This window comes from Heloderma suspectum, chromosome 1 (genome assembly GCF_057233095.1).
Source record: "Heloderma suspectum isolate Gila_16-S chromosome 1, 16-S_ref, whole genome shotgun sequence".
Classification (NCBI taxonomy): Eukaryota; Metazoa; Chordata; class Lepidosauria; order Squamata; family Helodermatidae; genus Heloderma; species Heloderma suspectum.
In genome coordinates this window covers 83,923,468-83,949,351 of record NC_139458.1, presented here as the reverse complement: position 1 = coordinate 83,949,351, position 25,884 = coordinate 83,923,468, and the positions used below count along the sequence as shown (strand labels likewise).

General features: G+C 44.8%; 1 protein-coding gene across 2 annotated transcripts in view; it reads right to left on the bottom strand.

Moving 5' to 3' along the window:
- CHST1 (carbohydrate sulfotransferase 1) overlaps nucleotides 1–25,884 on the bottom strand; it is a 71,278-nt gene that overhangs the window by 23,856 nt on the left and 21,538 nt on the right. The window contains exon 2 of one of the 2 annotated variants that reach the window (XM_084827718.1): nucleotides 289–1,591. In XM_084827718.1, coding sequence (XP_084683844.1) covers nucleotides 289–1,544 — 1,256 coding nt within the window. In that variant the 5' untranslated portion in view covers nucleotides 1,545–1,591. Of the gene's footprint in view, nucleotides 1–22; nucleotides 1,592–25,884 lie in introns of those variants that run through there. The other variant, XM_084827729.1, reaches the window with a different exon arrangement.

The window sequence follows — 25,884 nt, the reverse complement described above, 5'->3', positions numbered from 1 at the left end:
GTTACTTTTTTTTTCCTTTTATACATTGTTATGTTTGTGTGTGTAATTTGTAAACATTGCTACCAGTCCACAGTTTGTTTATTTTAGCTCTTGCTCTTAAGAAACCCAATACTCATGCTCCATACAATGGTCTGAGAGGGGGCACCTTCTTCATGTCAACTCTTTTTGAGACTCTCATTCAAGAATTAGTGCAAATTTCAGAGAGTAGGAGGGGAGGGGGAAAGTAAGGCAACAGTTACAAATGGCTCGCCTCCGCATTACAACACGAGCCCCTAATGTCTGCATTACCAGAAGGGCAAGAAATCCCTTTCTTCCACCAGACTTATGGAGAGGTTCTTTAATTCCTTCTCAGAGGACACCAGTTTGTAACCCAGTTGTACCAACACCTGCTGGCATGCGTTCTGCGTAAATGCCACAATTTCATAGGAGAGGCGGAACCGCCACTTCTCTGCGGTTGCTGCCGAGTTTCGGACTGTCCCATACTTGTGTTTGGCAGCAGATCTGTCCCCTCTCGTGTTGTTCTGTATCCATCGTTCCACATTGCTGTCCATTGGGATGCCAAGGAATTCATACATCTCCTCGGTCTTTTTTAAGGGGTTCCTGGCGAGGTCTTCGTACCTCACCAGCATATATTTGCCCTTCAGCCATGGTGGCCGGTTTAGTCCAGTGGAAACAGAGTTCAAAAAGTCCTCACAGACAGTGGTGAGCTGTGTCACATCCAGGTTATAGGGTTTCCTGCCTGTGCCATCCCAAATCCGCCAAAGCCTGTATGTGTCTCTGAATGTCTCACTCCTGGAAGCCAGGATGCCCCTGGGGTCCCTCACCAGTTGTATAATTTTCAGGTTGAGCCTGGGATCATCCACCAGGGCTCGGAGGTCATTGACCTCTGGCACCCGCACTGTTTTGATAGCAACATGCCCATGATCTTTGCATGATTCAGTGGCCAGGGTCAGGTTCAAAGTGCCACATTTTTTTACACAGTCCCCTTCTTCCAGGGGAATATCAATGGGCATCAGTGTCTCACAAACTGGTGGGGAGCATAGAGCTTTGCTAGCCCCCCTCCGGAACAGCCTGTCGGTTGTATGGTTTATGGGCTGAGGTTTGATGTAATTTTCCAAGAAGTAGAGATCGCAGTCATAGAGACTCCTCAGCAAATCTCTGCCAGCCCCCAGCATGATCCGTCGGTCTGTGGAGCCCTTGGTCTGTGTCAACTTTGGGATCAAGGTGTACTGGACATGGTAGAGGGGCTCAAATAAATAGAAGACATCAAAGTGCTGATTAAAGAGCTGCCCAACAAAAGAGGAACCACTTCTGGTTGTGGCCAAGATCAGGACATGTGTCTTCTTGGAGAGGTTATAAGCAAAGGTGGGGCTCTCGTCACACAGTCTGTCAGCTGATTCAACCTCCTGGTTCAGGCTGCAGTTCATTGGGTTTGGTACAGGGCAGCTATGGAAGGACTTGGTTGTGAAGGTGCGGATGGCTGTATACTGGATAGCAATGGAGGCCAAAGCAAGTAGGAGGACAGCCTTCCAAGAACATTGCATGGCTGGTCACCTTCATGGAGATCCTTCTTCACAGGTTGCTTTAGTATCTGCAACACAAGAGAGTCAGCCTGGTTGAATACAAGACTCCCAGAATGCCTACTCTCCAACAGAAACTAGTTGTAATATATAATCTGAGGCACGGTAGGGAGTCCCACTAGAGTACTGTCGTCCTCCCAGCTATCTCTTTCACAACAGAAGGTTAAGCATTTTATGTATCCGTGGATCTAGGTTGGAATAAGAAAAAAACACTGTATTTTGCATCCTCAAGATTGTTTAGAATAAACTATACAAGACAGACAAAAGTTGCATATATGAACTTGGTTTATTTTAAAATCTGCCCCATTACAAAATCTAGGTTCTCTTAAAATTACACTGTGTGTGTGAATGTGTGTGCATGCACAATGTCTACGCTGAGTGAGGAATGGGGAAAATGCAATTCACAAGCAATTTAGCACCCTCATTGCCAGAGAGCCCGTGTGGTGTCATAGCTGGAGTGTTATCTAGAACCAAATTGAAATCCTTACTCACCCACAAAGCACACTAGGAAGCCCTGGGTCATTCACCTTCTCTCAGCTAAACTACTGCAGAGGGTTCAAAATAAGATGTACTAACCCTACCACCACCACCCTGCCAAATATACAACCATAAGATTCTTTTGAGAGTTGAGTAAAAAAAAATATGACCACACATATGCACAGGGAAACAGGGAAAGAATGCCATGGGGCGGGGGAGGAAATCCTGAAATATAGGGTGCAGAAATCCTGACCTGTGATCATTGAAAAATCTGCTGTGATTTCGTCTGCTTCCTGAGCTTTTAGCCAATTCCACCCCACAACTTTCCACATGTCCCCTCCCCCTCATTACTATGAGGACCAGAAGCAGTAGATGGAATCCAATGATGCCATTCTACTTGCAGAATAACTTTTGATCCAGCAGGCACCTGCACTAATGAAAGGGGGTGACTTTCACAAATGCCCCCTTCCCCATGCAGCCCCAGCCACACCATTTTCCAAGCTGTTCTGGAGCATCCTCCAACCTTCTGGAACAGATTTTCAGGGATGCACAGAAGACTGCACAGGGAAGGGGGAATTGGTGAAAATCACCTCCACCTCCTCTTCCATTAGCAGACGTGTCAGCTGGATCAAAGGCTGCTCCATCAGTGGAATGGAACCACTGGATTCCACGTTCATTCTACAGAGGCATAGGAACCTTGCTGCTGCTCAGCATCATAATATGAAACATAGGTGTGAACAAATTTTTATTTCCAGTTTCATAAGCAGAAAACTGAACCTGTTAGCCATACTTGAGATTTGAAGCAAGATCTTAAACAGCCAAGGCCTCTTTATCTGCAAGTCCACATGCTATTTCAAAAGCTGCCTAGACTATAGGGCCAAAAGAGGAAGAGGGAAGAATATGGATTAAATTATCTGATGATAATTGTGTACTTGCCGCACACAGGGCACTCTAAGAAGACACAAGGCCAGCTCCAACAAGATCCATAAGGGCATGTGAGGATACAGAAGTATTTTCCCAGTGGTTCATACATGACATTTAGAATGAATGGAATCTTTGCTTTGAATTTATCATAACATATCCATTCTCAGGGATCCTGGGGTGGGTCAGTCTTTAGTTCTAGAAAGTACTTCATCTTGGCTGACAAGCAGGATCCTCTAGCAAGCACACCAAGGGACCCAGACTCAGCATGGAGCATGGAAGGAAGCCATTTAGCCCACACAAGTGAAAACAATATATAAAAACATTAGTGCAAGGGAGTGGGGAGCACTGAATGGTATTCAGTGTGCTGAGAGGCACACAGATATTGAACAAAGAGAAACAGAAGATCACACCAGACTAAAACTAACAGTCCAGTACCAACAATTCCAGAAGCCACTGTTCTGCCAGTGATTGTCAGGTTTTTGGTCTTTCATTCATGGGTGGGAAGAATGCCCCACTTCATGTTGTTGTTGTTGTTCAGTCATTAAGTCATGTCCGACACTTCGTGACCGCATGGACCACAGCACGCCAGGCCTTCCTGTCCTCCGCTCTCTCCTGGAGCGTGCTCAAGTTCATATTCACTGCATCGGTGATGCTATCTAGCCATCTCATCCTCTGCCGACGCCTTCTCCTTTTGCCTTCAATCTTTCCCAGCATCAGGGTCTTTTCCAGGGAGTTTTCTCTTCGCATTAGGTGGCTAAAATATTTGAGCTTCAGCTTCAGTATCTGTCCTTCCAATGAGCAGTCAGTGTTGATTTCCTTTAGGATGGACTGATTTGACCTCCTTGCAGTCCTGGGGACTCGTAAGAGTCTTCTCCAGCACCACAGTTCGAAGGCATCAATTCTTCGGCACTCAGCCTTCCTTATAGTCCAGCTCTCACAGCCATACGTTGCTACTGGGAAAACCATAGCTTTGATTATACGAATCTTTGTTGGCAAGGTGATGTCTCTGCTTCTTGCTATGCTGTCTAGGTTTGCCATAGCTTTCCTCCCAAGGAGCAAGCGTCTTTTAATTTCATGGCTACAGTCACTGTCTGCAGTGATCTTGGAGCCCAAGAAAATAAAATCTGTCACTGCTTCCATTTCTTCCCCTTCTATATGCAAGGAAGTGATGGGGCCAGATGCCATGATCTTAGGTGTTTTAATGTTGAGTTTCAAACCAGCTTTTGCACTCTCCTCTTTCACCCTCAACAAGAGGCTCTGTAGATCCTCTTCGCTTTCTGCCATTAGGGTGGTATCGTCTGCGTATCTGAGGTTGTTGATAATTCTCCCAGCAATCTTAATTCCGACCTGTGATTCATCCAACCCGGCGTTTTTCATGATGTATTCTGCATATAAGTTAAATAAGCAGAGCGACAATATGAAGCCTTGTCGTACTCCTTTCCCAATTTTGAACCAATCGGTTGTTCCATGTTCTTACTGTTGCTTCTTGGCCCTCATACAGGTTTCTCAGGAGACAGGTAAGGTGGTCTGGTACTCCCATCTCTTTCAGAATTTGCCACAGTTTGTTGTGATCCACACAATCAAAGGCTTTAGCGTGGTCAATGAAGCAGAAATAGACATTTTTCTGGAATTCTCTTGCTTTCTCCATGATCCAGCGAATGTTGGCGATTTGATCTCTAGTTCCTCAGCCTCTTCAAAACCCAGCTTGTACTTCCGGTAGTTCTTGGTTCACATGCTGCTGAAGCCTAGCTTGTAGGATTTTGAGCATAACCCTGCTGGCATGTGAAATGAGCGCAATTGTGCGATAGTTCGAACACTCTTTGGCATTACCCTTCTTTGGGATTGGAATGTAAACTGACTTTTTCCAGTCTTGTGGCCACTGCTGAGTGTTCCAAATTTGTTGGCATATTGAGTGCAGCACTTTAACACCATCATCTTTTAGGATTTGAAATAGCTCAGCTGGAATACTGTCATCTCCGCTAGCTTTGTTGTTAGTAATGCTTCCTAAGGCCCACTTGACTTCACTCTCGAAGATGTCTGGCTCAAGTTCAGTGAGCGCACTATCATGGCTATCAGGGACATTCAGATCTTTCCTGTATAGTTCTTCTGTGTATTCTTCCCACCTCTTCTTAATCTCATCTGCTTCTGTTAGGTCCCTGCCTTCTTTGTCCTTTATCATGCCCATCTTTGCACAAAATGTTCCCTTGAGATCTTCGATTTTCTTGAAGAGATCTCTAGTCTTTCCCATTCTATTGTCTTCCTCGATTTCTTTGCATTGTTCATTTAAGAAGGCCTTCTTGTCTCTCCTTGCTATTCTCTGGAACTCTGCATTCAGTTGGATATATCTTCCCCTTTCTCCCTTGCTTTTCACTTCCCTTCCTTCCTCACCTACTTGTAAAGCCTCATCAGACAGCCACTTTGCTGTCTTGCATTTCTTTTTCTTTGGGATGGATTTAGTTGCTGCCTCCTGAACAATGTTATGGACCTCCATCCATAGTTCCTCAGGCACTCTGTCTATCAGGTCTAATCCCTTAAATCTATTCCTCACCTCCACTGTATATTCATAAGGGATATGATTTAGGTCATACCTGAATGGTTTAGTGGTTTTCCCGACGTTCTTCAATTTTAGGGATGGCAGAGAATTCCGCCATGGATCTCGGTGAGGCCGAATGCCAGTGCATTCGGCCCCCCGAAATCTGTGGCGGAACGGCCCGCCCCCCGCCCCCCCCGTGGACCCCCCTAGAATGAGACTTACCTGGAGTGGATCTTCCGGGCGGCGGCAGTGGTTGGTCTTCCGACCGGCTGCCACCGCTGCCATTTGCAGTCCTGTCGCTTTGTTTTTTGGTTTTTTTACAAGACATGATAGGCTACATAAAGACTTACATAGCCTATCACGTCTGGTTTAAAAAAAAAACGCATACGCAAATGGCGGCTATGGCCACCACCATGTGCGTTCCTTATTTTTGGCCGTCTTAGTTTACATAAATATTTAGGTAGACTAAGACGGCAAAAATAAGGGGAACGCAAATAGCGTAGCGGACGCTAATTGCGTTCCCCCTTATTTTCGCCGTCTTGTTCTATGTAAATATTTACGTAGACTAAGACGGCCAAAAATAAGGAATGCAAATGGCGGCAGCCGTAGCCGCTGCCATTTGCATACACGCGTTTTTTGTTTAAGCCAGACGTGATAGGCTACATAAGTCTTTACGTAGCCTATCACAGCTGACTACAGGGATGCAAACGGCGGTGGCTATGGCCGCCACCATTTGCATCCCTGCTAGCCAGTGGCTGGATGTCCGGCTGCTGGCGGAGCCAGCTGGCAGCTCCACGGTATCCCCGCGAAGTGGAGCCAGCTGGCCAGGATTCCGGGGGGAGGGACGGAGCGCCTCCCCACCCCCAGCGGAACCCAGCAGAGCCAGGTAAGTGGACTTTCGTACATCCCTATTAAATTTAAGCCGAAATTTTGCAACAAGAAGCTCATGATCTGAGTCACAGTCAGCTCCAGGTCTTGTTTTTACTGACTGTATAGAGCTTCTCCATCTTTGGCTGCAAAGGACATAATCAATCTGATTTCAATATTGACCATCTGGTGATGTCCATGTGTAGAGTCACCTCTTGTGCTGTTGGAAAAGAGTGTTTGCTATGATCAGCATGTTCTCTTGGCAAAACTCTATTAGCCTTTGTCCTGCTTCATTTTGTACACCAAGGCCATGCTTGCCTGTTATCCCGGTGATTTCTTGACTTCCTACTTTAGCATTCCAATCCCCTATGATGAAAAGGGCATATTTGTTTGGTGTTAGTTCTAGAAGGTGTTGTAGGTCTTCATAGAACCAATCAACCTCAGCTTCTTCGGCCTCAGTGGTTGGGGCATAGACTTGAATTACTGTGATGTTGAATCGTTTGCCTTGGATTCGTACTGAGATCATTCTATCGTTTTTGAGATTGTACCCCAGTACTGCTTTTCCCACCCTTTTGTTGACTATGAGTGCTACTCCATTTCTTCTAAGGGATTCTTACCCACAGTAGTAGATATAATGGTCACCTGAATTAAATTCGCCCATGCTTGTCCATTTTAGTTCGCTGATTCCCAAGATGTCGATGTTCAGTCTTGCCATCTCATGTTTGACCACCTCCAGCTTACCGTGATTCATTGACCTTACATTCCAGGTTCCTAAACAATATTGTTCTTTACAGCATCGGATTTTCTTTTCACCACCAGACACATCCACAGCTGAGTGTCCTTTTGGCTTTGGCCCAGCCGCTTCTCTCTTTCTGGCGCTACTTGGAAATACCCTCTGCTCTTCCCCAGTAGTATATTGGACACCTTCCGACCTGAGGGGCTCATCTTCCGGCATCATATCTTTTAGCCTTGTGATACGTTCCATGGGGTTTTCTTGGCAAGAATACTGGAGTGGGTTGCCATTTCCTTCTCCAGTGGACCACATTTTGTCAGAACTCTCCGCCATGACCTGTCCCTCTTGGGTGGCCCTGCAAGGCATAGCATATGGCTTCACTGAGTTACGCAAGCAAGCCCCTTCGCCACAACAGGGCAGTGATCCATGAAGGGGGCCCCACTTCATACCATCCATCAATAGTAATTTATATTAGGTTCACATTTTCCTTTCTCTGATGGTTCAGGATGGAGAACTCTTTAGTTCTGGGAGCATACATAAAAACATTTCATCTCAAGGGTGGGATTATGCACTATAATTGGCTTGAAACAAATGTTTGGAAGACATGTCAACCAAAGGTTGCATCAAAGGAGATGAATGTATTTGTTATGATACCTAGTGAATGTGTGAGCAGTTTTTCCAGTCATTGCCATAACTCTGACTCAATTGAAGGGCAAGCCCTATAAGCTACAGAGGCAGCTGAACTCTCAAGGAATGAGCTGTCATGCCTCTCAGTGGGGAAGGATCCAAGGTCTGATAACCTAGACAAATACAATTTCTTCTCCATCTAGCTACCACAGAAGGAGAAACTCTGTAACCTAAAGAACATTGTGCACAGGGGTAGGCAACCTGGGCCCTCCAGATGTTTTGGACTATAACTTGCTTAAGCCCCAGCCAGTATGGTCAATGGTCATGGATTCTGGCAGTTGTCATCCAAAACATCTGGAGGGCTCATATCTATCAGATATGAGCAAGATGCAGACTTTCTAGAACCCTGGGTCCTGGAAAAATAGAAATGAAGGGCTCTCCTAACATGCAGTTTGTGTCATTCTTTCTTCTTTGGATGACAGGGATTTGAGCAGAAATCAAGCAAGACAAATTTCCTCAGACATAAAAACAAAAAGTCAATCCTGGGAATGTGGGGGATGCATAGGAAATAGATCTTCCGTTATTGGGGACCAGGAGGCTGACATTTAGCATTTTAGGTGCTTGTGCAGAACTTTCAAAAAACAAACCAACCCACAACCCAGCACTGACTGAACAAGTTGACTTTTTGGATCCACACCTTACCTTTGACACTTATCTCCACTGGATGGACAAACACTTTGTGGATCATTAATGGAAAAAGCAGGTGGATTTGGCAAAAAGTCTGTGTGTGTATGTGTGCATGATTAGCTAAAGCTTAATGCTGCCTGTTTTAATACATAGAAACTGAACATCTACTCTGACTAGCTGCTGGTCTACATGATAAGAGGTAATCTCATTGCAGATTGACACATTGAGCATAACTTTGCTGGCTTCCTGTTGAAGAACGAAAGATCTCATGTCTCTCTGGTGATGGATGTAGGCCTTTGAAGACATGCTGCACAAATGGATGAGAACTATTAGTCTCTTGCTACAATCCTTGAAGGCCCAGAACACTAACTTGGTTGCCTTCAGTGTCAATTAGTTGATGCTTTCTTGACTATGTTTGAAGATCAAGCCCTCTAAGCAAATCACTCCTTAAGGAACTAGGTTGACATCAAGCTTAAGAAAGACACTCTGTGGCTCTCTTAAGCATTTCCCTATGCTGTGTCTGGTTGGAAATGAACCCCAATGCAGTGATACTCAAACATTCTCCATGACCTAACTGTGTGGGCATGTTTACTGTGCAATCTCTATCTGGAAGGCAGCAGGAGCTCTGAAAGTGTCACGTGAAATACAAATCAATTATTCTTTGTGAGGAGACAGTCATGCCTCGTTGCTGACCTAGCACCATAAGCTCTACCTTTGCCCCCAGTCCTGGTTAGTGTTCCACTCTTGGGTGTTGTCATCAGTAGCTTTATTTTGCCACGAGTCCAGCATTTCTTGACTCTGTGTTGGAGGATGGGATATTTTAGCTAGATCCAAAGTAGACTAGTGGTCTCTGAGGCAGAAAAGAGAGGCCTGAATATCCCTCTCTCTTTCCATGGATGACACCTGAGGACAATCTGGGGAGGAGAAAGACTCACTTCTTGCAAACCATGGGGGTGCCATAAACAAGCACCTTCATAAAATTTTCAGAGGCTGAAGAGAGACAACCAGAAATCACTTATGGAGACATGCTTTTGAAGGTTTTGAAGGATCTGAAACCTAGTGCTGCTACTGTCACTCCAGGCTGAAAAATTCTGCCATCATAGAATCATAGAATAGTAGAGTCAGAAGGGGCCTACAAGACCACTGAGTCCAACTCAAATGAATGATAAATCATTCATTTATCACACAGTGAGCCCCTTAAATAGGTGAGTGTTAACCTTCTTTAGCGTTCCATTAATTGACCAATGAGTACCACTGGTACACCTTGCCTTATAGTCTGGCAGATATCAGAACACTAATATTATTTGCAAAAAACCTAATTCTTGGAAATGCAGTAAAACTGCCTTCTCTGTAATGCAGCAACTACAAGATAATAGTTGCTATCTTGTAGTTGATGGCAGTTTTCTGTATCTACTGATCTAATGCTATCTGAGGTTGCTTTAGTGGAAAGTGCTGAAAAAGTTCTTGTTTTTAGGTTAGGGATCAGACTGGGGGCTGATAGGGAGCCCCTGCCCTTGATATACTTGCTAGAGTGGGAGGGGTGGGGAATCTAGGCCCCTTCAGATGTTGTTGGACTCCAGCTCCCATGAGCCTTAGCCAGCATGGTCAATGGGCAGGGATGATGGGCACTGTAGTCCAACATCTGGAGGACCACAGGTTGTCCCACTCCTGCACTAGAGGATCCTGCCCTGTTAAGGAGGAGGAGGTATTTCCCAGAACTAAAAGACTGCCCTATTGCATAGCCACCAGCAAACCATGCAGTTTGCAATGTACCATGCTTGTATTATAAAGATATTCTCGACCATATAAGCCTCATATGTCTTAATAATTCAGGCCCCGATACATCCACTTTGCTATACTACTATTCTTTTCTTCTCCAGTGCAGTGTAATTTCTCAGCAATAACAGACTCTTCATCACAGTCATAGGAAGCTAAGGGACAGTTACTCAGCCCCAGTGGCTCTGCAAAGCATGCTTTCTTTCTTCAGCTACTGTTGCAGCCCCTTATTAAGGGTCCATCCCAACTATTGCTTCCTTATTGAATGCAGAATACTGTTTCCCAGCAGAGCAGGTCCTATTCTGTCCCTGCATGAATATTTGGGAACCCAACTGTGACACCAACAGGAAACCTCTACTTTTTGTATGGTCAGGCAGGCACTTAAAAGGGGCAGCATCAAATGTATGCACCATTGGAGCGTGCATGGACAGCTGAGCATTTATGCTTCTTTTAGCTTCATCACCTAGCAATGTAAGACTGGAGCCACACTGCTTCATAAGATACTACAGCAAGAAGCAGGCCCTAATTCATGCAGCCATTTCATTCTATCCAAACTAGCACCATATTCAGTTTACTACTGTGGCTCATTTTCAAGTCTAGCCCACTTCCAGGGAAGAGGCCACTTCAGCATTGAGGCATTGTTATACTGCATGGGATGAACTGGGCAGGGAGCTTCCCTTCTTGAAGTGCCCTGTCTCTTGTCCTTAATAGCTGTATTTTAAACAACATTCACTGCAAGGATCATTTCTTTTTGTACTCTGGTACAGACAACCAAATACAAAATTTGTACACCATGTGTCAGTCAATTGTGAGCAGCTTATATGTGTTTAAATGACTGCTTTTCTCTCAGTAAAATACCTGGAAGCTGTAGCTGGGAAAAGATCCGGCTTTGCTACTGTGTATTTTACTAAGGACTGTAACCATTCAAACGGAATATTCACAATTAATGCCAGGTGCTTGTACTTGATACTCAGGCATCTGTGTCCAGGAATGAAAAAAGCATTGTAAGATGTTGTCCAGAGAAATGGGACACAAATTCTCTAATTTATGGCAACATAAACCCTGCATCCCCTTCGTGGATCACTGCCTTGTTGTGGCGAAGGGGCTTGCTTGCGTAACTCAGTGAAGCCATAAGCTATGCCATGCAAGGCCTCCCAAGATGGACAGGTCATGGCAGAGAGTTCTGACAAAATGTGGTCCACTGGAGAAGGAAATGGCAACCCACTCCAGTATTTTTGCCAAGAAAACCCCATGGAACATATCACAAAGTTAAAGATACGACGCCGGAAGATGAGCCCCTCAGGTCGGAAGGTGTCCAATATACTACTGGGGAAGAGCAGAGGGTATTTCCAAGTAGCGCCAGAAAGAGAGAAGCGGCTGGGCCAAAGCCAAAAGGACACTCAGCTGTGGATGTGTCTGGTGGTGAAAAGAAAATCCGATGCTGTAAAGAACAATATTGTTTAGGAACCTGGAATGTAAGGTCAATGAATCACGGTAAGCTGGAGGTGGTCAAACATGAGATGGCAAGACTGAACATCGACATCTTGGGAATCAGCGAACTAAAATGGACAAGCATGGGCGAATTTACTTCAGGTGACCATCATATCTACTACTGTGGGCAAGAATCCCTTAGAAGAAATGGAGTAGCACTCATAGTCAACAAAAGGGTGGGAAAAGCAGTACTGGGGTACAATCTCAAAAACAATAGAATGATCTCAGTACGAATCCAAGGCAAACCATTCAACATCACAGTAATTCAAGTCTATGCCTCAACCACTGAGGCCGAAGAAGCTGAGGTTGATCGGTTCTATGAAGACCTACAACACCTTCTAGAACTAACACCAAAAAAAGATGTCCTCTTCATCATAGGGGATTGGAATGCTAAAGTAGGAAGTCAAGAAATCACCGGGATAACAGGCAAGCATGGTCTTGGTGTACAAAATGAAGCAGGACAAAGGCTAATAGAGTTTTGCCAAGAGAACACGCTGATCATAGCAAACACTCTTTTCCAACAGCACAAGAGGCGACTTTACACATGGACATCACCAGATGGTCAATATCGAAATCAGATTGATTATGTCCTTTGCAGCCAAAGATGGAAAAGCTCTATACAGTCAGTACAAACAAGACCTGGAGCTGACTGTGGCTCAGATCATGAGCTGCTTCTTGCAAAATTTCGGCTTAAATTGAAGAACATAGGGAAAACCACTAATCCATTCAGGTATGACCTAAATCATATCCCTTATGAGTATACAGTGGAGGTGAGGAATAGATTTAAGGGATTAGACCTGATAGACAGAGTGCCTGAGGAACTATGGACGGAGGTCCATAACATTGTTCAGGAGGCAACAACTCAATCGATCCCAAAGAAAATAAATGCAAGACAGCAAAGTGGCTGTCTGATGAGGCTTTACAAGTAGCTGAGGAAAGAAGGGAAGCGAAAAGCAAGGGAGAAAGGGGAAGATATATCCAACTGAATGCAGAGTTCCAGAGAATAGCAAGAAGAGACAAGAAGGCCTTCTTAAATGAACAATGCAAAGAAATCGAGGAAAACAACAGAGTGGAAAAGACTAGAGATCTCTTCAAGAAAATCGGAGATCTCAAGGGAACGTTTTGTGCAAAGATGGGCATGATAAAGGACAAAGAAGGCAGGGACCTAACAGAAGCAGATGAGATTAAGAAGAGGTGGCAAGAATACACAGAAGAACTATACAGGAAAGATCTGAATGTCCCTGATAGCCATGATAGTGCGGTCACTGAACTTAAGCCAGACATCCTCGAGAGTGAAGTCAAGTGGGCCTTAGGAAGCATTACTAACAACAAAGCTAGCGGAGATGACAGTATTCCAGCTGAGCTATTTCAAATCCTAAAAGATTATGGTGTTAAAGTGCTGCACTCAATATGCCAACAAATTTGGAACACTCAACAGTGGCCACAAGACTGGAAAAGGTCAGTTTACATTCCAATTCCAAAGAAGGGCAACGCCAAAGAGTGTTCAAACTATCGTACAATTGCACTCATTTCACATGCCAGCAAAGTTATGCTCAAAATCCTACAAGCTAGGCTTCAGCAGCATGTGAACAGAGAACTACTGGAAGTACAAGCTGGGTTTCAAAGAGGCAGAGGAACTAGAGATCAAATCGCCAACATTCGCTGGATCATGGAGAAAGCAAGAGAATTCCAGAAAAACATCTATTTCTGCTTCATTGACTAAGCTAAAGCCTTTGATTGTGTGGATCACAACAAACTGTGGCAAATTCTGAAAGAGATGGGGGTACCAGACCACCTTACCTGTCTCCTGAGAAACCTGTATGAGGGTCAAGAAGCAACAGTAAGAACCAGACATGGAACAACAGATTGGTTCCAAATTGGGAAAGGAGTACGACAAGGCTTCATATTGTCGCCCTGCTTATTTAACTTATATGCAGAGTACATCATGAGAAACACCGGGTTGGATGAATCACAGGTCAGAATTAAGATTGCTGGGAGGATTATCAACAACCTCAGATACGCAGATGATACCACCCTAATGGCAGAAAGTGAAGAGGATCTACAGAGCCTCTTGTTGAGGGTGAAAGAGGAGAGTGCAAAAGCTGGTTTGAAACTCAACATTAAAACACCTAAGATCATGGCATCTGGCCCCATCACTTCCTGGCATATTGAAGGGGAAGAAATGGAAGCAGTGACAGATTTTATTTTCTTGGGCTCCAAGATCACCACAGACGGTGACTGTAGCCATGAAATTAAAAGACGCTTGCTCCTTGGGAGGAAAGCTATGGCAAACCTAGACAACATAGTAAGAAGCAGAGACATCACCTTGCCGACAAAGGTCCGTCTAATCAAAGCTATGGTTTTCCCAGTAGTAACGTATGGCTGTGAGAGCTGGACTATAAGGAAGGCTGAGCGCCAAAGAATCGATACTTTCGAACTGTGGTGCCGGAGAAGACTCTTACGAGTCCCCTGGACTGCAAGGAGGTCAAATCAGTCAATCCTAAAGGAAATCAACCCTGAGTGCTCATTGGAAGGACAGATACTGAAGCTGAAGCTCAAATATTTTGGCCAGCTAATGCGAAGAGAAAACTCTCTGGAAAAGACCCTGATGCTGGGAAAGATTGAAGGCAAAAGGAGAAGGGGACGGCAGAGGATGAGATGGCTAGATAGCATCACTGATGCAATGAATATGGACTTGAGCACGCTCTGGGAGAGAGCGGAGGACAGGAAGGCCTGGCATGCTATGGTCCATGGGGTCACGAAGACTCGGACACGACTGAACGACTGAACAACAACAAAAACCCTGCATCCCATAAGTATCAATGACATGTTATGAAGGAGGTGAAAAGGAATATTTTGATGCTCCTCATATTGCGACATAGTAACTTTTTTATTTATTTATTTATTTATTTATTACATTTATATCCCACCTTTTTTCCTCTTGCAAGGAACCCAAGGTGACTTCTGTACCCTACTTCTCTGATGAAACATCTTTGAGATACACAAAGAAATCTCTTGAGACTGGTAGAAAAGACCTTCCATGTCTTCCACAGCTGGCTGTATGTGAGTTGTCCAGTGTCCCAGTCAATGTCTCTTAACATCCAATCTTCATTACCTCAGTGCCAACTTGACCTTGGACATACTTATTTAAATGTGGTAAACATTTTCAACAATGACCCCAAACTTCTTGTTTGTTTGTGTGTTCAGAATTCAGGAAAAAGAAAAAGCAGATAATTAAAGTTTACATTTGCAGAGATACCCAAGATATTTGATTCTGGGATTTTGTCCTGAAAATATTATTTTTCTCATTTAGACTTTTCTTTTTCTAGCCGAAGAACTCAGGGTTAGAATACATTTTATTTTATTCTTCCACCAGCTTTGTGGGGTACATTAAGACAAGCCTGAACTCAGGATGCATGCAGAGACACCAAAACCAGATGGAGTGGTGCAAGAACAAGAAAGTTGTCAACATGATGTGGTTGTATGTTCTGCAGCCTCTTGACTGCACATGAAGATTCCTGCAGGAAAAAGTTATATTAAGCTGATGTTTTCTGTAGCAAACATATAAAGTGTGAAAATGTGTGCACACATCTTTAAACAGTGGACATAGATCTGAAAAACTGGATTGGTCAAGGCTCACCATTTTTATGGGTGCATACATGTGTACACATATATTTTTCTTTCACACAGTTTTCCCAAAGCACACATGTAGTGTTAACATCAGCATTTCTTACAGTAATGGTATTATGCAGCACTACCTGGAGTGGTGCTTTGAACCCAAGTCTTCTCTATTGTCTCTTGTATAACCAAACCTTGGCAGCCAATATATTTGGTCCAAAACTGTCAAAGCTGCATATCAAAGTTTCTCTCAGGTCACTGCTTGCTTTCAGTAAATTCTGAACTTTACCCTTCTTTGCATACCTGAGATCATGTCAGTGCCACTGTTCAACTGAACATGTATCCCAAGGTGATGTGTGGGCACATCAAGGGCATTTCATAGCCTAGAGGCTGTTTTCTTATTATTTAGCTCCTCACTCCAGTGGTTGGCTAAAATCTTGGAATTCCAGCAAAAGCTAGCATGATGGGCTGTCACTGGCATCTTCCCTCTCCCTGCCCCCAACGGAGTTGCATAAGCCTTTCATGTAGCAACTTGGCCACACTCTGGGGGAGAAAGAGAGAGAGAGAGAGAGAGAGAACAATTGAAAAAATATACAAGCCCAGAATCTCTTCCAGTCAACATAAAACATTTGGTCTGGATGTGATTCAGAAGTATCCAAACTTTCCTCCTCCACAGAACTGGCACCTTAACCAAGCAGGCACACAACAGCTTGTGTCCATCAGTATATATTTCTGCATCTTTATCTGTCTGTTTCTGCATTTGATTTACAATGTGTGCACAGACTGCTGGATGCACCCAGATACATTCCACTACTTTTTTGCATTGTTGCCTTTGTGTGCATCCCTACCCAGGTAGCTAGCTATCTGCTTTCACCACCAGCGTGACTTCCTAACAGCCCACTCTTGGGAGGCAATGAGGAATCACAGCACAAGGTCCACTGCTTTGGTCCCCATGTGAGGCAAGGCAATATTCTTTCATTATTAATTACATTTTTAATGCACTGTTCTTCCAAATAGCTTAGGCCAACATTCATGGTCACCCCCACATTTTATCCTTACAACAACCGTGAGAGGTAGGTTAGGCTGAGAGATGACTGGCCCGGTCAGCCTGGTCTAAATCCAACACTCTGTCCACTACATCACCCTGACAGGCCCCTTGCACTGGCAATGAAACCTGATGCTAATATCAGCAGGGCAGCTGCCATGCGTGGTACAATACCAGTCCTTCCAAAAGAGCTCTGCCTTATGCTCCCTCTGGACCACATGACATGGTAGGCAAAACATGTCACTTGAAGTTGCTGGCCATTTTTCTAGTGTAAATATCAGGTGCAAGGGGGGGCAGGATCAGGACTGTGGTGCCCTGGGAGAGGATTAGTTTAACCCCTTCCTCTTATACACAGTGGTTATGATGAAAATCAACCCCCTAAAGCTGCTGTTTGGCTTGAGAGGGAAACTTATATTGGCTGCCCCCTCCCCTCCCCTCCCCACACACACTTGAAAAACAGTCATGCAACCCCAAGTGCATGATGTGTTTAGCATCACATGTAATTTAGCCATTTAGCACACATTCTCTCCCAGGTGTGGCATAGCTGCCGCATGCCAATGACAGCCCTTTATGCCAGATCTTGTTGCCCATTCATTGGCCCAGAAGCAGCAGAACAACCCTGTTCCCTAGCAGTTGGTGCTACATCACACATAACAACATGCATAAATCCTCATAAAACACTTTATACATTGCATTAAATATATGGATGTGACAAAATACATGTTTGCAAACACAGGTATTATGTCTATATTCTTGCAGTACTCTCAATGATTGTATGATTGGTGGCAAACAGATTTGCCACTGCCAGACACATGAAGCGGCCCTCAGAGGATATACTGTGCAAGTGATGTGGAGTGGGACATCTGTGCCCCACTTCCCAAGCACAGGATGCTTTTGCTGCTACAGTGAGAAACGGCTGTTTACACAGCAGCAGCTAAAGCTCAAAAGGCTGGGCTGCTGAGCTTCAGAGGTTGTACACAAAATGCTGACAGCAAATGCCAAGCAAATCCCAGATTAATTTACCCAAATATTTTTAAACTGTCCCTGCTGCAAGCAGGCCCCGGAGAATGTTCTCCTTGGTCAGTTGTTTTCCACTTTCTCTCACGTTCTTTGTGCAGCAGCCTCCCTCCACCTCCACCCCCCAAAATGCTCATGCACAGCCTTTGATCCACAATAGCTGCTTTGAGCATTGCCTCAGCCCTCAAAGCATTTTGCTCCACTGGTATAATGCATGCACACACAAATCTCATCTCTTCTCAATGGGCATTCCCTTAACCCCTTGTGCCCATTAAGGCTCAACACCACCTATTCCTGATGGGGGGACAAGAACAGCAGCTGACAGACACTGAGGCAAGGAGATTTCTGGAGCTGACAACATCTCTGCACAGAGTGAAGCTTCAGGAAGCTGGATTGGCTAAGGGCATGTTAGTATGCAGGGCCTGTTCAACCTCAAAACTCCTGTGGCTTTAGCATATTAAAATTCCTGACGGGGCTGGAAAAGCACAACGTTCTTGGTGATTTCTCCCAAGAGAGGACTCTGCTGTTGCCAGACTGTGGCACGCCTGGGGAGAGCTGGGGGAAGGGGAAATAGATTGCAAGTCTCATCCCTGCCAGTTATATAAGGGCAGGGCAGGGTTGCTATATGTGAGCCCAGAGGTTGTTTTCAGCACTTTTTATTTATCTGGATTTGTCCCAGCTCCAATGTCTGTTAGAGAATCAGACATTTTCCCCTAGAGGAATGTATAAATAAGACATTGCAAGACAAGGAGCAGATGTTGCCACCATGGCAGGTTTAACCCTGGCTGGCCAACAATTGGGCAAATTTGGGGACCACAGGGTTAAGGCTCCTTGTAAAAGCCACACCCCAAAGCTGTGCCATCAACCTGTCACCTTATTGACTCCCCAAAGATAATATTAAGAACTGGATGGTTTATATAGTGTTAGCAACGTACAGGTCACTTTTACAAAGAAATGCAAGCAAAAGGTTCCTCCCTTAATGAGCTTACAATCGAAATTTCTACAGAGATTGTGGGGAGGGGCAGAGAGAAGGGATACAGGCTCTACATACTAGAATAGGCTAGGTAACAATCAATGTTTTTATTTCAAAGATACCATTTTAAAAAATTTAAATCACATTTTAAAAAATGTTTCCAGTTCTGTAAAGTATCTGTTAACAACAACCTTGTTTGAAATATTATCTGAACATAATTTTGTTGTTGTTGTTCAGTCGTTCAGTCGTGTCCGACTCTTCGTGACCCCATGGACCATAGCACGCCAAGCCTTCCTGTCCTGCGCTCTCTCCCGGAGCGTAATACAAACATATTAAAGTCTCCACATAAACTCTTAAAATTGAATCCATTAATTTCCATCAAACAATGGGTTAAAGCCTACTTCTTTATGTGAAAATGCCAAACAAGGGTGACAAAAGTTTGGTTTGAGATCAAGATTATAAATATGACACAATGGGGCATGTAATTATTCAGTTTAGACTGTCAAACAGTGTGGACATTTAGATCCTGTTTGCACGTAAGGAACCTTTAGGTTGTTTCACCCATGGGTTACTGGGGCTGTGTGTTCACATTGCCTCCCACCCGCCCAGTGCTTTTGCTTTGCTAAACAACCCAGGAACACCCTATTCTCGGCTTGTTTGCTGCAACATCTGAATCCAGCACTCTGGGTTGTTGAGGGAGAAACAACCCAGAATTTTAACTCAACAACAACCCATATATTCAAACTCTGGGTTGTTTCTCTCTCAACAACCCAGAGTGCCAAGTTTGGATGTCACGACGAACAACCCAGGGTGTTCCTTGTACAAAAACAGATGCAAAGAGGAAGCAGCAGTCAAGCGGGAGGCAGTGCACCCCAGCCAACCATGGGTTAATTAACCCATAGTTGGTTGCTACATGCAGACCAGGTCTTACTTTCCATGACATGGAGAAACACTGTTATACCCTGTAATTACCAGCCCTGCTTCTGGAATGTTTTGACCACTTGTCCTCATGTAAACATTGCTGCTTACTGTTCTTTCATCTGGGCAGAATAAACCGGACATCTGTAATTTCATAATTGCTCCTCAAGCAGATATAAATTCTGCAGAGCAAGAGGCACATAGGCTGAATAATCAGAGTTGTTAGGATTTTGCTCCTGAGATGTATAAAGGCTCCGTTTAGTTACAAACATATACCTTATTTGGTGGTTACAATTAGAAATATACACGCTTACTCAGGAAATAATAGCTAGACATTTAGAAACTTAAATAGCTGGAATATCGGTCTTATTATGAAAGATTCCCAGGATAAAGGAATGGTTAGGACACCCTGGTTGGGGATGCTCCTAGAGCTGCTCATGTGGAATCTTTCATCAGCATTAAGGCCAGGCCATGAGAACAGTCTCAAAATGTCACAAGTCCTTCCTTCACAAGCCTGGAATGCCCAAAACAGACATTCACTATTACCCAAAAATGGATGCAAAATGTACATTTCACCTCACCAGGCAATCCCCTGTGTCCAGCAAACCAGGAATGTAGGAAGCTGCCTTATACCAGGTCAAACTATTTCTCCATCCAGCCTAGTATTGTCACTTCTGACTGGTGGTGGCTCTCCAGGGCTCTAGCACTGGTCCTTCCCATCACCTGCCAATCCAAGATCCTTTTACCTGGAGATGCCAGGGATGGAACCTGGGATCTTCTGCATGCAAGGCAGACGCTCTGCTACTGAGTTGTGGCCCCTCCCCAATTCCCCTGCATTTATTAGTTATTTAAAGTATGTATTTATACCCCACCTTTCCTATAAATAGTTCCAGGAAGCTTACATGAAAAACAAGTAAGAAATCAGCCAACAATAAAAACAATTTAAAACAGCAGCAGTAGAACACACAATTAAAGCCAGAATTTAAAAAAAAACACAGATCACTCACATATAACTATAGCAGGCAAGCAATAAAATCCAGCCTGTAATTATCAAACATATTCCTGAACAGGGAAGTCTGTCTATCTGTCTGTCTGTCTGTCTTTCTTTCTTTAATTTAATTTCTATACTGCTCAATAGCCGAAGCTCTCTGGGCGGTTCACAAAAATTAAAACCAAACAGCACACAATAGAACAATTTAAAATATATAGAACAATAAAACCACAATATAACAATACAACCACAATAAAACCTAGCAGCAGTGCAGGAATTTAAAATACAGATTTAAAACAGCAAAGCTAAAAGTCTAGAAAGCTAAAATGCTAAAATGCCTGAGGAAATAAAAAGGTCTTCACCTGGCACCGAAAGGAATACAGTTTAGGTGCCAGGTGAACCTCACTAGGGAGCTCATTCCACAGCCGGGGTGCCACAGCAGAAAAAGCCCTCCTCCTAGTAGCCACCTGCCTCACTTCCTTTGGCACGGGCTCTTGGAGAAGGGCTGCTGAGCATGATCTTAAGGTCTGGGCAGGCACATATGGGAGGAGGCGATCCTTCAAATAACCTGGCCCCAAGCCGTTAAGGACTTTAAATGTTAATACCAGCACTCTGAATCGGGCCCAGAAATGGACTGGCAGCCAGTGCAGCTGAAAAACTACTGGCGTAATATGAGCTCGCTGGCCAGTCCCTGTTAACAATCTTGCTGCCCGGTTTTGGACCAGCTGAAGTTTCTGGACCGTTTTCAAAAGCAGCCCCACATATAATGCATTGCAGTAATCCAGACGATAAGTTATCAGAGCATGGATAACGGTAGCTAGTCTTTCTCTGTCCAGATAAGCAGCCTAAGCTGATAAAAAGTGCTCCGTGCCACTGAGTTCACCTGTGCCTCGAGTGACAGTTCTGGATCCAACAGCACCACAAAACTACGAACATGATCCTTTGGGGGGAGTGCAACCCCCTCCAGAACATGTTGAATATCACCTAGCCGGGCAAACGAACCACCCACTAACAGTTCCTCCGTCTTGTCTGGATTGAGTTTCAGTTTATCAGCCCTTATTGAGCCCATTACCATACCCAGGCCCTGATTCAGAACAGCCACTCCCTCACCTAGGTTTGATGAGAAAGAGGTAGAGCTGGGTGTCATCCGCATTTTGATGGCACCTCAGCCCACACCTCCGGATAACCTCCCCCAGCAGTTTCATGTAGATGTTAAACAGCATAGGGGATAAAATAGAGCCCTGTGGAACCCCATGGCATAATTGCCATGGCACAGAGCAATAATCCCCCAGCACCACCTTCTGGAATCAGCCATCCAAGCAGGAGCAGAACCACTGCACTGTAGTGCCTCCCAACCCAGACAACCTATCCAGAAGGATACCATGGCCGATGGTATTGAAAGCTTCTGAGAGGTCCAGGAGAAATAACAGGGTCGCACTTCCCCTGTCCCTCTCCTGGCAGAGGTCATCCCACAGGGCAACCAAGGCAGTTTCCATTCCAAAACCAGGCCTGAAGCCTGACTGAAATGGATTTAGATAATCGGTTTCATTCAAGAGTGCCTGGAGCTGTCCTGCAACCACCCGCTTAAGCACCTTGCCCAGGAAGGGGATGTTGGCCACTAGCCTATAATCGTTAACATCCTCCGAGTCCAGGTTAGGCTTTTTCAGGAGTGGTCTGAGTGGCACCTCTTTTAAAGCGGCCAGCACCACTCCCTCTCTCAAGGAGGAATTTACAACCTCCTAGGGAAGGAAACGGCAACCCACCCCAGTATTCTTGCCATTAAAACTAAATGGATCAGTACAACCAGAGATATGTCAGTATACCATCGGAAGATGGGACTCCCAGGTCGGAAGATGGTCAAAATGCTACTGGGGAGGAACAGCGGATAAGTTCAACTAGCCCCAGATGTGATGACGCAGCTAGCTCAAAGCCGAAAGGACGGCTAGCAGCCGATGGTGCTGGTGGGGAACGACAAATCCAAAGTTCTAAAGATAACACACCATAGGAACCTGGAATGTAAGATCTATGAGCCAGGGCAAATTGGATGTGGTTATTGGGGAGATGTCAAGATTAAATATAGACATTTTGGGTGTCAGTGAACTGAAATGGACTGGAATGGGCCACTTCACATCAAATGACCAACAGATCTACTACTGTGGACAAGAGGACCACAGAAGAAACGGAGTAGCCTTCATAATTAATAATAAAGTGGCTAAAGCAGTGCTTGGATACAATCCAAAAAATGACAGAATGATCTCAATTCGAATTCAGGGTAAGCCATTTAACATCACAGTGATCCAAATATACGCCCCAACCACAGATGCTGAAGAAGCAGAAGTAGATCAGTTCTATGAGGATCTGCAGCACCTACTGGATAGTACGCCAAAAAAAGACGTTATTTTCATTACAGGAGACTGGAATGCTAAGGTGGGTAGTCAAACGACACCTGGAATTACAGGCAAGCATGGTCTGGGAGAACAAAATGAAGCAGGACATAGGCTGATAGAATTTTGCCAAGACAACTCACTGTGCATAACAAACACTCTCTTCCAACAACCTAAGAGACGACTTTATACACGGACTTCACCAGATGGTCGACACCGAAATCAGAATGACTATATCCTTTGTAGCCAAAGGTGGCGGACATCTATGCAGTTGGTAAAAACAAAACCCGGAGCTGATTGTAGTTCAGATCACGAACTTCTTATTGCACAATTTAGAATCAGACTAAAGAGAATAGGGAAGACCCACAGATCAGTTAGATATGAGCTCACTAATATTCCTAATGAATATGCCGTGGAGGTGAAGAATAGATTTAAGGGACTAGATTTAGTAGATAGGGTCCCGGAAGAACTATGGACAGAAGTTCGCAACATTGTTCAGGAAGTGGCAACAAAAAACGTCCCAGAGAAAAAGAAAACCAAGAAGGCAAGATGGCTGTCTGCTGAGACACTGGAAGCAGCCCAAGAAAGAAGGAAAGCAAAAGGCAACAGTGAGAGGGGGAGATATGCCCAATTAAATGCACAATTCCAGAGGCTAGCCAGAAGAGAGAAGGAATTATTTTTAAAGAAGCAATGCACGGAAGCGGAAGAAGATAATAGAATAGGAAGGACAAGAGACCTCTTCCAGAAAATCAGAAACATCAGAGGTAAATTCCAGGCAAAAATGGGTATGATCAAAAACAAAGATGGCAAGGACCTAACAGAAGCAGAAGAGATCAAGAAAAGGTGGCAAGAATATACGGAAGATCTGTATAGGAAGGATAATAATATCGGGGATAGATTTGACAGTGTGGTCAGTGAGCTAGAGCCAGACATCCTGAAGAGTGAGGTTGAATGGGCCTTAAGAAGCATTGCTAATAACAAGGCAGCAGGAGGTGACGGTATCCCAGCTGAACTGTTTAAAATCTTGCAAGATGATGCTGTCAAGGTGATGCATGCCATATGCCAGCAAATTTGGAAAACACAAGAATGGCCAATAGAATGGAAAAAATCAACTTCTATCCTCATACCAAAAAAGGGAAGCACCAAAGAATGTTCAAACTATCGAACAGTGACACTTATTTCACATGCCAGTAAGGTAATGCTCAAGATCTTGCAAGGTAGACTCCAGCAATTCATGGAATGAGAATTGCCAGATGTACAAGCTGGGTTTAGAAAAGGCAGAGGAACTAGAGACCAAATTGCCAGTATCCACTGGATAATGGAGAAAGCCAGGGAGTTTCAGAAAAACATCTATTTCTGTTTTATTGACTATTCTAAAGCCTTTGACTGTGTGGATCATAACAAATTGTGGCAAGTTCTTGGTGGTATGGCGATACCAAGTCATCTTGTCTGCCTCCTGAGGAATCTGTATAACGACCAAGTAGCAATGGAAAGAACAGACCACGGACTGGTTTAAGATTGGGAAAGGAGTACGGCAGGGTTGTATACTCTCACCCTACCTATTCAACCTGTACACAGAACACATCATGCGACGCGCTGGGCTTGATGAAGCCAAGGCTGGAGTTAAAATCGCTCGAAAAAACATTAACAATCTCAGATATGCAGATGATACCACTTTGATGGCTGAAAGCGAGGAGGAGCTGAGGAACCTCATGACGAAGGTGAAAGAAGGGAGTGCAAAAGCTGGGTTGCAGTTAAACCTCAAAAAAACCAAGATTATGTCAACCAGCTTGATTGATCACTGGCAAATAGAGGGAGAAAACGTGGAGGCAGTGACAGACCTTGTCTTTCTAGGCGCAAAGATTACTGCAGACGCTGATTGCAGCCAGGAAATCAGAAGACGTTTACTTCTTGGGAGGACAGCAATGACAAATCTTGATAAAATACTGAAGAGCAGAGACATCATACTGACAACAAAGGTCCACACAGTTAAAGCAATGGTATTCCCTGTAGTAACCTATGGCTGCGAGAGCTGGACCATAAGGAAGGCTGAGCGAAGGAAAATAGATGCTTTTGAACTGTGGTGCTGGAGGAAAATTCTGAGAGTGCCTTGGACTGCAAGAAGATCAAACCAGTCCATACTCCAGGACATCAAGCCAGACTGCTCTCTTGAGGGAAGGATATTAAAGGCAAAACTGAAGTACTTTGGCCACATAATGAGAAGACAGGATACCCTGGAGAAGATGCTGATGCTAGGGAAAGTGGAAGGCAAAAGGAAGAGGGGCCGACCAAGGGCAAGATGGATGGATGATATTCTGGAGGTGACGGACTCGACCTTGGGGGAGCTGGGGATGGCAAAGGCCAACAGGAAGCTCTGGCGTGGGCTGGTTCATGAAGTCACGAAGAGTCAGAAGCGACTGACTGAATCAACAACAACAACAAGACCCAGCCGGACATCCCCTCCTTGTTTGATTTAATAAGCCATGAAGGGCAAGGGTCAAGCACACAAGTGGTCGATCGGACTTGGCCAAGCACCTTGTCCGCATCCTCAGGCCTCAGTAACTGAAACTCATCCAATAAAACTGGACCAGACGGTGCTCTGAATGCCTCTATCAATGGAACTGTATTAATCGTGGTGTCCAATTCATGATGAATCTGAGCGACTTTGTCTTCAAAGTGCCTTGCAAACTCATCACAGCGTGCCACTGAGGGCTCTACTGTCTCTCTCCCTGGCCCAGAATGTAACAGGCTGTGAACCTGGGGATGTTGGAGAATTCCGCCACGGATTTCAGTGAGGCCGAATGCCAGTGCATTCGGCCCCCTGAAATCCGTGGCAGGACGGCCTCCTGCTCCCCCGCCCCCCCCCGCGGAATCCCGCCGGGACGGCACTTACCTGGGGTGGATGCGGCGGAGGCAGCGGTGGTTCCAGCAGCGGCAGCAGCAGCTGGTCTCCTGGCCGGCCATGGCCGGGCTGCTGCCGCAGCCATTGCCACCCTTGCAGCCATGATAGGCTACGTAAGAATTTACATAGCCTATCACGGCTAACCCCCCCCAAAAAAACCCAGCGTACGCAAATGGCGGTGGCAACAGCGGCCGCCATTTGCGTTCCCTATTTTTCGCCGATTTATCTTACGTAAATATTTACGTAAGATAAAACGGTGAAAAAAAGGGAACAGAAATAGCGTAGTGGGCGCTATTTGCGTTCCTTTATTTTTCGCCGTTCTAGCCTACATAATTTTTTTA